The sequence below is a fragment of the Perognathus longimembris genome, chromosome 3 (assembly GCF_023159225.1).
Source record: "Perognathus longimembris pacificus isolate PPM17 chromosome 3, ASM2315922v1, whole genome shotgun sequence".
Classification (NCBI taxonomy): domain Eukaryota; kingdom Metazoa; phylum Chordata; class Mammalia; order Rodentia; family Heteromyidae; genus Perognathus; species Perognathus longimembris.
In genome coordinates, this window is record NC_063163.1 from 13,101,256 (window position 1) to 13,118,171 (window position 16,916).

At 37.9% G+C, this 16,916-nt stretch overlaps 1 protein-coding gene across 1 annotated transcript in view; it reads right to left on the reverse strand.

Moving 5' to 3' along the window:
• Positions 1-16,916, reverse strand: part of Gpc5 (glypican 5) — a 455,251-nt gene that overhangs the window by 133,336 nt on the left and 304,999 nt on the right. Inside the window, 1 exon segment of the mRNA XM_048341183.1 lies at positions 1,817-1,937. Coding sequence (XP_048197140.1) covers positions 1,817-1,937 — 121 coding nt within the window.

Consider the following 16,916-nt stretch of genomic DNA (forward strand, 5'->3'; position numbering starts at 1 on the left):
ACAGAGGAGCTAAAAAGGAAAGTGGGATTACTTTTCTCTGCCATCCTAAAAAAGACTGACTTTACAACCTATGAGAGGAGAGTGGTGGCAGTTGAGACTGATCAGGCAACAAATCAGGGAGCCCTTTGCCAAAGACTTTCATAAACATCTCCGTTTGGGGGTATGTATGTATATATTCCTAGTGGATCTGTTCTTATATATATCACTTTCTTTTAAATAGGTCACTACATATAACAGATTTCATTCTGTTTTCATCGTGTGTACATGTGATATGTATAAATATATTGATTAATATGATCAAATTGAATTTAGACAAGACTTCCAATGCAATTATAGTACGGTCACATCCCTGTATGTTTCCCATAAAGCAGTGTGATATAGATGGAATCATACGTGTCATTACAGTACTATACCAGATATTTTATTTATAAAATGAAAGAATTTTTATTTTAACACGTATTACTATGTCTTTCTACAATCAAAATATGGTTTGGAAAACAATGAGATAAAATATATACTGAGGTGCATTACTTTTTTCCCCCCACAACAGTTTGAACACGCCAGAGAATTTTAACCAACTTTGGAAGCAACTAAGATTTTGCTGTGTCTCAGTCAGAGGAGCTTGTGGATATTGGGGAAGCTACTTTGGTGTTACTGTCAGCTGTGCAGTATGGGTTAAAACAACATGCACCTTATATCATAGTGATGTTTTCTCAACACATGCAAAGCCATTATTGCCTTCTAGAAAGATGAATATGGCTTATAGGCAGGATATCTTTCTTACATATGCTTTTCTTATGTTACATTTTCTATTTTCTCATGAAAATATTGTCCTAATAATTAGCTCTACTCAAAGACAAAGTTCAAAGAAAAATATTACAAACAGGTCAATGACTATGGGTTATTTTGAAGGCAATAAAAAATTCAACACTGTTTAAATTAATTCCTGACATAAAATACTACATGTGGGGCTGGGAATATGGCCTAGTGGCAAGAGCGCTTGCCTCCTACACATGAAGCTCTAGGTTTGATTCCCCAGCACCACATATATGGAAAACGGCCAGAAGGGGCGCTGTGGCTCAGGTGGTAGAGTGCTAGCCTTGAGCAAAAAGAAGCCAGGGACAGTGCTCAGGCCCTGAGTCCAAGGCCCAGGACTGGCCAAAAAAAAAAAAAAAAAAGAAAGAAATAAAATAAATTAAAATAAAATACTACATGTCTATTTTCTTTACAAAATCTTGTTTAAAACGAACATACATGCACACAAAAAATTGCTTTACAAATTACTAACACGGAAAAATTATTCTTACCCTGAAACATCTGTGAATATAGAACTGAGGTGGAATAGTATTTGCACCATATAATATATTTTGTTCTTATTAATAGACTATTTCAATGAAATGCTTTTTGATGGCAAGGTTTTGTGTGAGCATAGGCAAAGATTTTTAGTAAAGCTGACTTACCTTGAAGATATTCTGGAAGCTTTTTTACTCTGATATATTTTCTTTAATGGTCAAAATAATTCTTCTATATTAATCATTGAGGATAAACTATACCATGAAGTTGTCATTATTGAAATGTTGAGGCCATATCTTGCAATGCCCAGTTACAGATCACCCACACATTAAAATGTCATTGCCCATTGACCTTATAAAACAATCATTGAACAAAGCATTTCTGAAAGCCTACCTACAAATTATTCTAATATTCAATATGATGGAGGGTTATTAGACGCTGTTATTGAAATCATCAAGTATAATAGAAACACTACTTTTCATTTGCCACACAGTGGATCAATACGTAGAAGATCAGAACTTACCTGAATTACATGTCTCAGCTTGTCAATTATCTGATTTATCAAAGGATCTGTTCCTTTAACTTTCACTTCAGGATTTCCAGACTGGGCTTTCACTCCACCTCCAACCACACGCTGAGTATAGCTAGCAAAGGGACAAGTGAAAGATACATGACTTAGTAACTGTCACAGTACACAGCTTTATCTGTCACCACTATTTGAACTAATTTCAACTCATAATATAGCCCTTGAAAATGCCAAATATGAAGAGGTCCATTAGGACTTGGAAAAAAATATAAAAGAGAAATTAAACTTGAAGGAGCCCTAGGAGTCTTAAGTAGGACTAGTTTTGAAAAATTAGTGGATATGTGAGCTGATCATATCCCTTATTTAAAATTTATACCCAGGGGAAATCTACTTGATGAATCCGTTTAACTAACAGTGTTGACCAAAGAGCAAGCACAAGAATGTTCAGAGATGTACCTCTCAAAACAGTCCCAGGCCTGTGAATCCAAGAGTCCTTACGCATCATCATGAAAATTGAATATTTACTTAGTAAACTATTGTACAGTAATGTGAATGGATGAATACATCCCATCAAAAAGAATGACACAACTATTGGTGAACATGAAGGAAAATAGAGTAAGTACGCCACAATTCATTCCTTAAACTTTGAAAACCTAACTAATCAATAATGTCACAAATCACTGTAACACCTTCAGAGAGACTATGTAGGGAAATGAATTACATAATACTTTTTGATTTGCATCTTTGTTAGACAACAATGTACATTTTCCTTAAGTAGCACTGAGCTTACATTTAATACAATTGTTATCATGTGTATTTTCAGCTTAAATAAATATTTACATTCTAAACTCCCTGTGCTGTTTGCTTTAGCATTTATTTATAGTAGACAATTTTTAAACACATTTAAATAAAAGCTCACTTAGGCATTTTAACATTAGAAAACACACTTCTGTCAACACTAAATAAGTAATTCAGAATTCTAGTTTCCTAAGAAAACCTACTTTCTACATACTTTAATATGCATGCAATGGTAGGGCTTCTAAATTAAACTTGTTCTACCAAACAGTTTTTGTCTTTTTCTCATTATTAAATGTTAGTACTTCATTAATTATTCTCTTTGCTTCTAAATGCATGTGTAATAACTAAAAAACATTTCAATGATTCCTATAAAGGCTTGTTGATTAAAATTATTGTTCCCATTTTAAAGGGGAAGAGGGGGGTAGAGAGACAGAGAGAGAGACAGAGAGAGGGGGGGAAGTGAACAAAACACACAAAAAAGAGATAAGTAAGTTTTCATTTCCAGACAGAAGAGCCACACTATCCATCCTAATTGTCTCTCAGTAGAGCTGGTAATGGATGACAGCAAGTGAAAAGGATCAGCTCTCCAAAACACCACTTGTTTATCATTAACAAGGAAAAAGCAAGGAGGGAAGTGTCTACATTTTTCAAAAGTCTTAAGATGAAGGTTTCAGTTTTCTCTGTGTTGAACATAGATAATATTAAGCGTACTGCCAAGTGATTTACGTATCCTGCCTCACCAGGAAGACATCTTTCCAGGCTTGACTCACGTTTCCTGTTTGAAAGTCGTACCATGCTCTACCGATATTAATGTTACTTTCTCTTGAAGGCAGTTCAAATTCTCAACACAATTATAGTATTTTGGTGTCTACTCATGCAATTTCAAGAGAGACAATAACCAGGAATCTGTCCCTGGGATTTTAATATGCGAAAGGATTCTGTAGAAGCTGGGACAGGATATAAGAACAGGAAGTCTGACTCCTGATGAAGAGCAACGGGTGCGGGTGACGGTAGCACAGACACAAAAGCCCACCCCTTAGGCTGACACAGGAGCATAAAGAAGCCAAACAACCAAACCAAATCAAACCAAATAAGGTCAAGAATAGACACTAATTAATGCTGTTGTGGTTGGTTTTGTTCATTTATTTGTTAATTTATTACTTTTTATATGAATAGTTATGTGGCTGGTATGAAAATTCTTTCCATTCCTGCAATCTATTTTTTTTTTTTTTTTGGCCAGTCCTGGGGCTTGAACTCAAGGCCTTCACACTGCCTCCCTGGCTTCTTTTGCTCAAGGCTAGCACTCTACCACTTGAGCCACAGAGCCACTTCAGTTTTTGTTTTTGTTTTGTTTTGTTTTATTTTCTGTATATGTGGTACTGAGAAATTGAACCCATGGCTTCATCCATGCCGGGCAAGCACTCTACCACTAGGCCACATTCCCAGCCACCCCCCCCCCCTTTTTTTTTTCAATCTTGAGCCTCCTAAATTCTAGGTGACAATACATTGGGCTATCTTTGACTCGGATAAATATGTTGCTGTCTTGGTCCAAGAAGGTCTGGAAATTATAAAGAGGTATTCAGCAGTGAGCCATTCTGCAAGGAGAAAATTTCCCTTCTATTTTCTTTCCAACTTTTTCTTCATTACAGGGCCTCCCTTCTCTTGTTACATGTAAAAGTGAGTACTTACTGACCATCTGGATTGTGTTTTCCTCATGTTTTGGGGAGGCACTAAATATCACTGCTGAGTCTTGTCTTATGCACAGTCAGTACCTAGATAACCTTTTTCCTTATATTTGAAATCTCAGATGGAAAAAAAAAAGTGCTCTGACTTGTGGGCTTGTTTTCTAGGAATAGCATTTCATGATAGATGTGAGGCATGCAGGAATTTTGAAGAATAAAGACAACTGTAGAATCAGTTCAAAATGATTACAACTTGCATCATTTCACTATCTCGATTCAGCTGTGGAGTCAAAGAACAATTTTAAGGGAATCTCTACTATCTATTTAGCTTTATAATAATACAAAGGTAGTGTCTAAATATGAAAATTATTTCTAATCCTAAATGATACCAAAATAAATACAAATAAGAGAGACCATATTTGGAATTTACCTTTATTTATAAATAATTTTCTATTGAAGAGAAATGTGCTATAAAAGTCAATACTATTGTTTAAACAAGGTATTTTCATGCTTCACATAATAATGAACAAGTAGCTCCTAAGCTACCACAGCAATAATAAAATAAGATAAATCAGAGAAAGATTTTATAAATAAGAACTCATTAGAGAATAGGTAATAAACATCATCTCCCCCCCCCAACTACCACACACTGTATTTGGCAAGGCATGAATATTTGTTTGCCAATTTTTCCAGGAGAATCGCAGGTAAGCAAATCCCTGACCTTTTTATAATGAGCAGGTGTGTGAACCCAAAAGATGGGACTTTCACAGGAGAAACTAGTGGCTACACATATAAAGCCTGTAAAGTTTCAGAAGCTGCCATTTTAAAAATTCTGCATACCTGATAAAAACCTTTGTGAATGAACTTTCATCTGGGTAAAAATAGTACTTTTCTTAGCCTTCTTACTCTGCCCAATCTCATCAGGAAAAGATAAATAGCTTTATTTAATCGATTATCTGCTTTGGTATTTCAGTTGTTTAAATGAATAATCAAAATAAGTTAGCAATTGTGTAATGCTACAGTTTCTCCTTTTGCATTCAGAATGATGGTCCAAATTTAAAATGATCAGCTCTAATTGTAATTAATTATGTTTACTAAGTTTTGATACAATGTACTCACTTTCATTTTGACAGATTCATATTTCAATATTCATCCCTTCTCAGTAAGACAAAAGGGTCTCTTTCATGCATTTATGGTGATTAGTAAACATAACTTTGCACTGATTTTCTCTTTCACTTCACAATTTAGTTCAATATGTAAAAGTAAAATCCTACTTAGGAGATTTTTATCTGAGTAGTAACAAAGGCTATTCCAAGCTAAGAAACAATGCAAAATGGTTCAGTGTATAAATTTCATTTAACTAATATTTTCTGACAGATGTTAAATACTCTTAGGATCATTTATCATTTTTGTACATTTACGAATATTAGTGATGGCAGTAATTGCTAGACAAAAATATACTAACTTCATAAAATTCTTTAAAATAAGTTACAAGACACAGTATTTCTAACATTACCAGCAAGCTATGTAAATAAATATACAATTCACAATATAACAAAATCATAGAGAAAAAGACTTCTAGATTATAGAATAATGTAGTTTCCTTAGTCCATAACAAAAATTATCACCAAAATGTCAGTTTTGAGAACCAAAATACATTTTCTCATAGTTTTGAAGTCTATACATCTGAAATAAGGGTGTCTTCTGGGTTTATTCAGGGACATTCCCTGGTCTCCTTCCTCATTCTGGAGACTTCTGGAAACCAGAAATTCTCGGCATTCTTTGGCATATACATCATACCAAGTTCTGTCTCCATATTTTCATCACTTTCCTCTATTTAATTGTTTTTTCCTGTTTCTCACAAGAACACTTAGTGTCATTTAAGGCAACTTTCTCTAAAATGTGTTCATCTTTGTCCATACTGTAACCATATCTAGAAGGACCTATTTCCATATAAAGCCACAACTCTTAGGGAGTATAAACTCTACGCTATTGTGTTCAGTTCATTTTATGGAGAATATAGAAACAAAAGTCTGGAAATTTTCTAGATAAAAAGGTATTGTCCCTCGATCCTCATCAAAGTCATATCATGGTTATGAAAAAGATACTTTGTTGCTATAAAGTAATATATAATGTATATAAAACAATAGCAATATAACACACATATATGTATATACATACATATATAGCTAATGTGTTCAAGCATATCTCTTCAATTACAACTTGGTTTATGTATTCTTCCATTTTAATTCAGTTGGACAGAAATAATAATAATAAAAGCAAAATTAGAATGTATGAAAACAAACAATCTAGTATTTTCTGTATTTTTCAGTGATCTCTAACTGCTACAAACAATTTGAGGACAATCTCAATATACTTGTATATACAAACAGGAGGGATATTATGAAAGGGAAATTGCTGGACTGGGAATGCTTAATGGCAGAACATTTGCTAAAAATATGGAAGGCTTTGGGTTCCTTCTCACTGATGAGAGAGAGAGAGAGAGAGAGAGAGAGAGAGAGAGAGAGAGAGAGAGAGAGAGAGAGAGAAAGAGAATTTGCTTTCTAAAGCAAAGTCAACCACCTGCTCTGAATCTGTTCCAGAGAGCATTGAAGGGATAGTTATTAGAAAAGTGTTGACAGTTGATTCATTGGAGATGCATCCATGTAGGCACATAAAATACATTTTAATAATGCTTAATACTAATGTGTTAGGCAGCAAGAGTCTGAAAATATTCCAGTGTAACTAATTTAATGAAATTAGTTACACTCATTAGGCTCAGCTGAATTATTTTCGAATTTTATAAATAACTCACAAGAAATAATTATTGTCTCCTCATTTTTATTCACTGTGGATGCTTAACAATAAAATAATATTTTAACTGAGATTTTATTTTTTTTCAGAAATGGTTTTTCAGCAGGCTATTGAATCTAGCACTGTGCCTTCAAGAAGAAATATATCTATAACAGGAATTGAGTACTTGGCATTCATCTCCTGGCCTACAGGCTAATAGATTTTTTTGTCTGTCTTTGGTGACAGCAACATAAATTTAGAGGTGGAAGGGACCTTAGAGGTCATTTAGTTCAATCGAAGCATGTTTTAACACAAAATGAGGAAGTATGTTTATTTCATTATTTTGTAAGCATGCACTGCATATTTCTAGAAAAGCCTCTGAAACAGATTATAAAAAAAGACAAGCTGTATAAAACAAGGGCAAATGAAAGAATAATGAAAGAAAGGAGGTGACAGTATATAAGAAGAAATGGGAAAAGAGAAACATCCTTCAGTCCAAAACTTAGTGCTAAGTGTCTTGCTTGTGAAGGCCAAAAAAGGAAAATAGAATTCATGTAATTCTTATTATCTAACAAAAGGAGTATTTGCATAAGTCAGCAGCCATACTTTTGGTAAAGGTCGAAAGTCTTAAAGAGAATTTATGAGCCTATACATAACAGACAATAAACAATATGGGGGAAATAATTTTCAATAGCCATTTCAATAATTTTAACTTCTTGCATAAGATGTTTTATTAACAGTTACCTATAATATATTAAGTTACATTATTTAAAACTACACATTAAAATAAATGGTATTAAATTGCTTTTAATAACTTAGAACAAATGGTTATTAATTTCCTGAATTTACTTTTGCCTCAATTGATACTTTATGTCATCTCTCATAGAGAATATAATCTAATGTGATGAATAAACTATAGGAAAGGATTTTGAGGATTGAAATGATTTGAGATAAATCATAAATTAGAGATTGGTGTTGAAAATGGTACTGTTTTCACCCTGTTGCATGGCACATCTAAATATCGCTGATTCTAGTAGCAAATCTTATGAGTGAGAAATTGTATTTTAATGCTGATTGAGGCTAGTTATAAATAGCATTAGTTTATTTGTTTTGTTCTTGTTGCCAGTCCTGGAGTGTGGACTCAGGGCCTGAGCATTGTCCCTGGCTTCTTTTTGTTCAAGGCTAGCACTCTACCTCTTGAGCACAGTGCCACTTCTGGCTTTTTTCTATATATGTGGTGCTGAGGAATCGAAGCCAGGGCTTCATGTATACGAGGCAAGCACTTTACCACTAGGCCATATTCCTAGCCCCATAAATAGCATTAGAATAGTAGCCTGTGAAGAAGTCCCATGTACTTCCTATGACAGGAAGGAAGGAAAAGAAGGAAGGAAGGAAGGAAGGAAGGAAGGAAGGAAGGAAGGAAGGAAGGAAGGAAGGAAGGAAGGAAGGAAGGACTTAAGGCTAATTACTAGACTTTACAATATGTAACATGGCTTATTTTAGAAATGTCTATAAAAATTACCAAGTTAAACTGTTCTATCTGTAGTTTGTTTTGTGAGTCATGATAGTTTCCTGGCATGGAAATCATTAGGAATGCCAATTGTTCCAGGTGTCTCATGAGTGAGATTCCTGGGGTGACTCAGACAATGGAAAGCTGTTTCTTGAAGTTCAGGAGGGTTCTGGAAGGATCAGATACTGCTTGTTACCACATACCTTACACACCAGCCAACTTTAGGTAGCACCTACAGTAAGAGAAACAGATGCATGAGGGGTATAGTGGGCTAGGCACTTGGTACTGGCAATGAAGACCTGATGACTGGGTCATCAGATCTTGGTCATGTGGGTTTTCTGGCTTCCTCCCCACCCCAACCCCCACACCTTACCTGCAAATCTGATATTGTTAGCTGTTAAATGTACCAAGCATATTTCGGAACAAACTCCTATATGAACTCACTATCAGTGTCCTTTCTTTTCTTTTTGGCTATAACTAAGCATGCCTAGGGACACTTGTGCACCATTTTAACCTCTGGAATATGACTTTCATGTCCTTCATTAGTGTGTCCCAAAATGAGTCCACCTTCTTAAATTGCTATCTTTAACTGAGCATGCTCTACAATATGTCTATACTAAAGAACAGTACTATATGAATATGTAAGAGCTCCTGGAATATGTTCCTTTGTTCCAGGAGGATGTTACTTTGGAAAGTTATATTCTCAATACCTACTGCAGGTCATAAGTCTTTGCCCATGCTTTTGTTCCATGGCTGTGCTTGTTTTGTGTTTGCATTAATCAGGATGCTAACCCATTCCATCAGTTACAAATTCAACCTCTATTCTTCCCTTCCCTTCCCGTCTGTCCCTATCCTCCCCGCTGCTATCTAGTATAGTACTTTTAATGAAGTTGGGGGGGGGGGCGGGGAAATGGAGACACTACAAAGCAACACAAAAATTGCTGATAAACAAGCCATCTGTGCCATACCAAGCAGGCATTTGAAATGAATTTCTATGCAAAATACAGCCTTCCCCAGAATCCTCTCTCAGAAAGCAGTAACATCTATAATTTACAAAACAACACTCATTCCCGCTACCACCCCCAGCTCTCACTGTACATGCATGCTGAGAGTTGTAATGTGCCTTCCACCTGGTGGCAGACAGCATACAGCAGGTGTCCACCTGGGTCCAGGTGGGTATTCCCCTTAGTTCTTGTTGGCTACCCAGGGAGCTGTGTATCTCAATCTCATCTCCAACATAGAGCAGAGAAAGGAACTCAATGACCTACCCCCCCCAAAAAAATGATCTTTCTTTTTGAAATCAAACTCTAGCATTGGATAAATGTTATTATCCTCCAAGTAAGGAAACAATGGGAGAAATGAGAGACAGAGAGAGAAGAATGAGAAAGGCAGAATAATAAAAATATTATCCCACAAAAAAAAGGGAAAATAAATCCTCTCAGGCAACCTCAGGAAAATGACATCCTTAAACAATTGTGATTAATCAGAAGATACACTTATAATGTTGCTTTGAACTCACACTGAACAGCATGTGGAAAGTTGGGTCATTGAGAGTACGAAAGGAGAATGTTGTGATTACAAATTATGGCAAAGTGGGAGATACTCAAGTTTCAGTGCTTAGGAAACCTAAAATCCAAGAGCAGACCTTCAGGCACAGTGCATACATACATAAATACTTACACTCATACATACATACATATACACATACGTACACACATACATACATAGTAGATAGATCCATAGACAGATAGAAAGAGATGGTGCATTTTTTAAGCTGTTGTTACAACCTCAAGCCTTGAAATGAGGGCCTGTTCACTGACCTTGAGCTTTTTTATCTCATGTCCTATCATCTACTTCCAACTTTTTGATGGTTTATTGAATATAAGAATCTCACGGACTTGCCTGCCCAAGCTGGCTTAGATTGCAGTTTCCTAGGTAGCTAGGATTATAAGTATGAGCCTCCATTCTGCCTGGCAGAATAAGAATATCACCAAATATGATATAACTAACATTCAGATATAACAACCTTACTTTAGAAAAAGCAAGAGTTGTGGTGCAACTGGTCGAGCATTTGTCTAGCAAGCATGGATTCCCATGTTCAAAAAGATAGTGATGAAAAAGATAGACTTATTTCTCTTCAACTTTGGACATGCTATGATTGTTAAAACCGAATATTATGAATAATTCTTTGTGACTTATAAGACCAGATAGTAAAAGATAAGGCAGATTCTGTACCATTCTTATGCAATAACTGTTCTTTCAGATGTTAAGTATCCAACTATCTTTAAATCACCATGAAGGAGAAGCCATTACAGGTTCCCTCCTGCCCTTCCACCCTGCTCTAATCCAGAACACTGAACGTAAAGACTGTAGATCCTGGAAGCTGAGTGTTTACCAGCTTAGCACTGCTTCCCCTGCTTAATGAATGACATGGAAAACACTACCACAGGGGAACTGTACTAGAACTTCTCACCTTATAAAGTCCACATGACAGAATTGTTGTCAATTATTAAATTGTGGCCCTTTCTTAAACAAAAACAAGAATAGTGAGAAAAACACCACCCTACTTCTGTGGTAGCCAATCTCTGTCCTCATTTTTAAACTCACTAGTCTTACAATAATTACTGTCTTTTAAAATTTTTCCTTATTGTCAAAGTTATGTACAGAGAGGTTATAGTATCATATGTAAGGCAATGAGTACATTTCTTATCCCGTTTGTTACCTCCTCCTTCATTTTCTCCAACCTTCTCCCTCCCCACTTCTCTCCCCAACCTTTGCCTGAGTTGTACAGTTGGTTTACAGCATATACTTTTGTAAGTATATGAGCATATTGTTAACATTTCCCCTGCCTCAGGTCCTCAACTTCTTTCATTAGCCCCCAGATCCACCCATTCCTGAGCTCCCTGTCCTAGAACTGTAATGGGCCACTCCTATTCACCATTAAGACCTACCTACTTCCCCTCTAGACCCCGAGAAGCTGCCACATGGATAAGGTGCAAACCTCATCCCTTGGTCCCACTAATAAATCCTCTTATAAACCTTCTTCTTCTGTACATGACTATCTCTGCATGGTCCCTGGATGGCTGGGACATATCCTTTCATTGGTGCCAAAACCAAGGATAGGTTCCCCGGTATATTTGTTCCCCCATTTCTGGGGGGTCCGAAGCTTCCCCTGGGACCTATTCTACTGTCCTAAGCCCACTCAGACAACCACTGAGGTAACTTTCTTCTTACCAAGTGCTCTACTTCCATCCACCAAACAAGGACGGATTTAAACCTCCAACCAGGATGAGTGACCATTAACCAGGGCCTCGGATCTGATTTTCTGTAAGGCTGCAGGGCCAGTCTAAAATGCTTCAGGAAAGCTGTTCAAGTCGAGCCCAATCGTAATCAAATTTGGCCCCAAACTTGGAACTCTGTGTGGCTCCTTCATGGGACACTGGACCCCTGATATTTTACAGGACTTAACATAACTTCTGTGAGCTCTCAGGCAGATGGAATTCTCTTTCTCTTTTTGCCTCTGTCTAAATTCTACCTGCCTGCCTGCCTGCCTGTGATATAGGATGGGCTGGTACCAGCTTCCAAAGGTACCAATATTTGTTTAACATCTGCCTAAAAAGACACAAAGGAAAGGTTTTTGATTCTGGTTACGCATGTTTGGTAAGCTTGGAGATTCTGTTAAATTCTCCTTGTTGTTGGCTAAATCATAAGTTTTCTCTACCATTGACCATGTGATGTACAATAGAATTGGTTTTAACAAGCTCCATCTTGGTTCCATCAAGGTAAATTCCCCCCCCCCAAAAAAAAATTCTTGGACATGGAGTCTCTCTCCTCCCTCCAGGCAATGGGTTTGCCAAATTCTTAGAGGCAGAGTGGGGATGTGGAAACTCAAGCTCACTGTAACCCTGCCCCCCTGAACTCTGTAACTGTTACCTTACAATTCAAACATTCATAGGTGAAGGTGTCTTGCTGTTGCCCTGTTGAAGCTCTGACCTGCTCTGCCGCCATTACACCATGCCAAGTGTCTGTGTTCTGTTCGTGTCCTGTCTCCCATCTCCTGGACCTTCTCTGGTCATAGCATCCCACTTCAGCTCCCCATTGGAGCTGAATTGGTTTCTCAAAATGTGGCTTCTCCATTTCCTCATCGTATAATCTGTGAAAATTTTTGTTTGTTAAAAATGTCATTTTTCCACTGGAATTCCAGAAAATTTACATGACCAATTTAAAAAAAAATCTAAGTGAGCCTCAAAGCTTGTGCACAAGTCTACCTGTCTGTCTCTGTGTAAAATATGTAAAAACTGACATTATGGTTTCAAAATTACTTGCTTTTGACTACCATTTTAACTTAGGTCTTGTGTTAAACTGATCCTTGCAGCCTGTGGGTGGAGTCACAGGAAAAAGCCTGGAGGCCATCCTGACTCCAATCACCTGAGTCCAAGCCAAAAGAGAAAAACACAACAAAACTGGTTTAAAACTGGTTTGGGGGCAAGCAAATGTGTCTAAGAGTTCAAATATGCATCACACGGTACTCTCATAAACTAAGATCAAGGGATGAGAGCCATTTTGGAAAAAGTGTGCAAATGTGGGTGTTGACCTTGATTTTCCTGACCCAGGATTGATATTTTGCTTTAGAGGATGGAGTTAGTAGTGAGTCAGGACGCTGGTCAACATGCTAGTTGTGTGGACTGTGACAGTCCATGGCTACAGGAAGCTGCCTCCACAGTCTGTTCTTAAACTGCCTGGTTTCACTACTAGTGATTCCTTATTCTGTCTCTCTTGCATGGGAGATTGCTTAATGAAGTATATTTCGCACCCTCCTCAGCATGGGTGTCTCCCTGTGCCTGTCCAGTCTAGCCATATCTAGGAATCACTGGTGGTTTTCCTGTGAAGATTTTGACAGGTGTAGAGGGCTCTTTCCCTGGCTCTTTCTGCCTCAAGTAGCTCAGTTCTGAAAATCTCAGTATTGTGTATACTTCCAAGATTAGAGTAGGGTTTATAGCAGGCCCGTCATGACAGAGTTGCAGCCGAGACTTCAAGTGTGCAGCAAGTTAAAACGCATGTCTGTGACTCTTACTCCAAGGTTAAAAGCATCAGAGTTTTGTTTGGCGGCCACTGGTTTGCATTGGTGTAGCATTGGTGTCTTCCCCCTCCATGTCTCAGAAACTGTTGTGGCTGCTGCAGAGGGCAGACTTGGTTGGCCTTTGGTCTGTGTGAATTTTGTGACTGTGAAAAGGTATGAACTTGCAAGAAATGGTTACAGGCCCAAGCCTTCTAAAATCTTTTTAAAGTTGTCACCCTGCTTAAGCCAGTAGGGCACCAGGCTGCAAAAGCCAGAGTATTCAGAGTAAGCAACCAGGGAATACTGGGAGATTTCAAATGTCTTTAGTCTGTGTAGAAATTTGCAGGCAACCCAGAAGGAGGGGTGACAATCTATCCAAGGGACTCTGAGAGATGCTACTACAGCCTTGCCCAGATCCAACCCATCTCTCCTGCCTGCCTCCATCACATATGCCTAAGTCTGCTGATTCGGGAGGGAAGACAAAAGCCACTTTGGATCCACTGCAGCTGAGATTTTTACATTGTCCTGACCCTTTGCCCTCTTGACTGTTATTTATTTGTGCTCTCTTCCACCTGCTGGTAATGTTAATCCCCACAACTTAGACAACAAGGGGTATATAGGCAAAGATTTGATTTCTATGCTATTTTGCAGTTAGATGCATTTTGGTAAATACAAAAAAAAAAAAGATGCCAAGTTTGGATTCTTGGCAAAATGCTAGTGCTTATAATTCTTGAATTAAGAAAATGTTGTTTGAGTTCAAAGGTTTTCTTAGAGTTAATTCAGAACACAGAAAACAGCCCAAGGAACGCTAAAGTGCTAATCAGTTGCTGTTTGAAAACTCTCATCACATCTACTGAGTTTGTCATTGCAGAATTCTGGCAAGTATTTGTTGGTCATTTCTTGAAAAGGTGCAGGTAAGCTCTAGTCCCCTTGATCTCCTTGCTGCTTTAATTGGGAATAAAAAAGGCCTTTTTTATGGTGAAGACTATTTGGATTGCAGTTTGAAGCCAGCCTGGGAAGAAAAATCCCTCTAAAGCTCCATCGCCCAACTAACCAGCAAAGTGCCAGAGTAGAAGCATGGCTCAAGAGACTCCTACTAACCAGCCAAATGCTGGAAGCAGTACTGTGGATCAAGGGGTAGAGCAGTAGCCTCAAGCAGAAGTGCTCAGGGACAGTGCCCAGGCCTTGAGTTCAAACCCAGTGAATGTCAACTGGGACAAGCTACCCAAGCAATGAGCACCTAGACCTTCAGGACGAGGTCAATCCTGACAACGAGGAACCATGGAGAGGAGTAAGAGGAGGTGAAGTCACATCCTAAATGGAGTCACTTTAAATTTGTGCTTTCAAAATTACTCAGAGCTGGGAGATCAAGAGGAATAGTTGCTTGCCCACCTAATGTCCACATTTGTCCACTTTCCATCTGGACAGGAACTTTCATTCTAGCCTTTGTTACTTGCTACTTGTATATATATTAGCCTTTGACTGGTTACTCCCAACCAGTCCACTACCCAATTGCCAAAAAAATACCCCTAAACACTCCCTTCCTGCCCCCAGTCCAGTTATTCCTCCTTCCTTGTAATGGGCCATAATTGGGTTTATGTTCCAAATGGAACTGTTCTGGTTTGTGGCCAGGGTGTGTTCTCCCATGTCATTCATGTTAACTGATCCTGTGAACTTATCAGACTTTTGCCTGACCTTTTCAAAAGTCTCTTAACAGAATAACATCCCTCACCCAGGATACCACCTGGGAACTTGTGGTTCAAGGCCATCCTCTTACTACAAGCAACTGAAGGCTTCACTTACACTGCTCTGCCCAGCACAGATCTGGATCCTGAAGACCCCAGCGCCAGTGACTCCTTGATGTGCTCAAGCTGCAGGAGGTAGCCAGAGGAGGCCATGACATGCATTGGCCCTGATAACCATTGTCATGGAAATGATGAGGACCTTTACCAACCAAACTGTCAACCTAATAATTCTTGGATGGTACCAGGCCAAATGACGAATCAGGGACCCCTGACTGCTTCGCCCCTTTACAGCAGGAAGTACCTCCAGAAAAAACAACTTCTGCCCGTACTCCTGGACTGGTACCCTTCCTCAGTTATTAATAAACAACAAGTGGGGGAATGTTAGCATTTCCCCTGCCTCAGGTCCTCAGCTCCTCCTATGAGCCCCCCGATCCACCCATACCTAAACTCCCTGTCCTAGAACTAAAATGGGCCACTCCTACTCACCTTTAAGATCTACCTACTTCCACTTTAGCCCCAGAGAGAAGCTGCCACCTGGATAAGGTACAGCTGTCATGTTGCTCCCTCTCCCATGGGAGATATGGCCTCACTAATAAACCCCTTATAAACCTTCTTCTCCTGTCTGTGACTATCTCTGCATGGTCCCTGGATGGCTGGGGCATATCCTTTCAATATAAAATGATTCTAAGTGAAATAAACTCCAAGTTATGGAAACAATTGGTTTATTATTATGATTGTTTTTTCAACATACCATGTGAAATTATGCCTTTTTCTTTTATCTTTCTTCCCCATGGTTTTACCCCATCAGGGGTAATTAATTTCAGTACCCTGGGTATCGGATATGTGTTTATTGGAACTAGGAAAGGGAAGGGGAACATCAAAATGGAGAGACAAAGATAAAAGACAAATTACTATCGCTTAATTTTTTTAAAAAGGGTACTTAATTTATGTTGGCCTCTATTATACAATAAGTTTGTGTACATTTCACTCACTAGTGTAAAAATCTATTGTCCCATAGTTGTTGCTTATTAAATATCTGCTGAATGCTGATGCAATAATATGAGATAGTAACATGATTACATATTTCCTTTTATCATACTGCAGCTGAGCACAGGAGGCTCATGTCCATAATCCCAGCTATTCAGGAGCCTGAAAATCATTGAATCTCTTATCTCCAACTAAACACCATAAAGCCAAAGTGGAACTGTAAATCAAGTGACAGATCATTATCCTTGAGAGAAAAAAAAACAACAACCAAAATAACTTTTCAGGAAGGTGCTCAGGTTTATGAGACCATAAATGAACACATATAGTGCTATTAATAAAGAAACTGTGCACAAGCTCACTGAAGTAAAAACAAAATGATCTCAGAATAATTACAAGAATAATAAAATAATAAAAAATAAAAGAATAATTACAAAACTGACTGAAAGACAAAAACTGAATAAAATGGAGCTCCATTCTATTTCTGCAAAATGTATGATCTGCTCCTGAAAGTTGATCAATATAA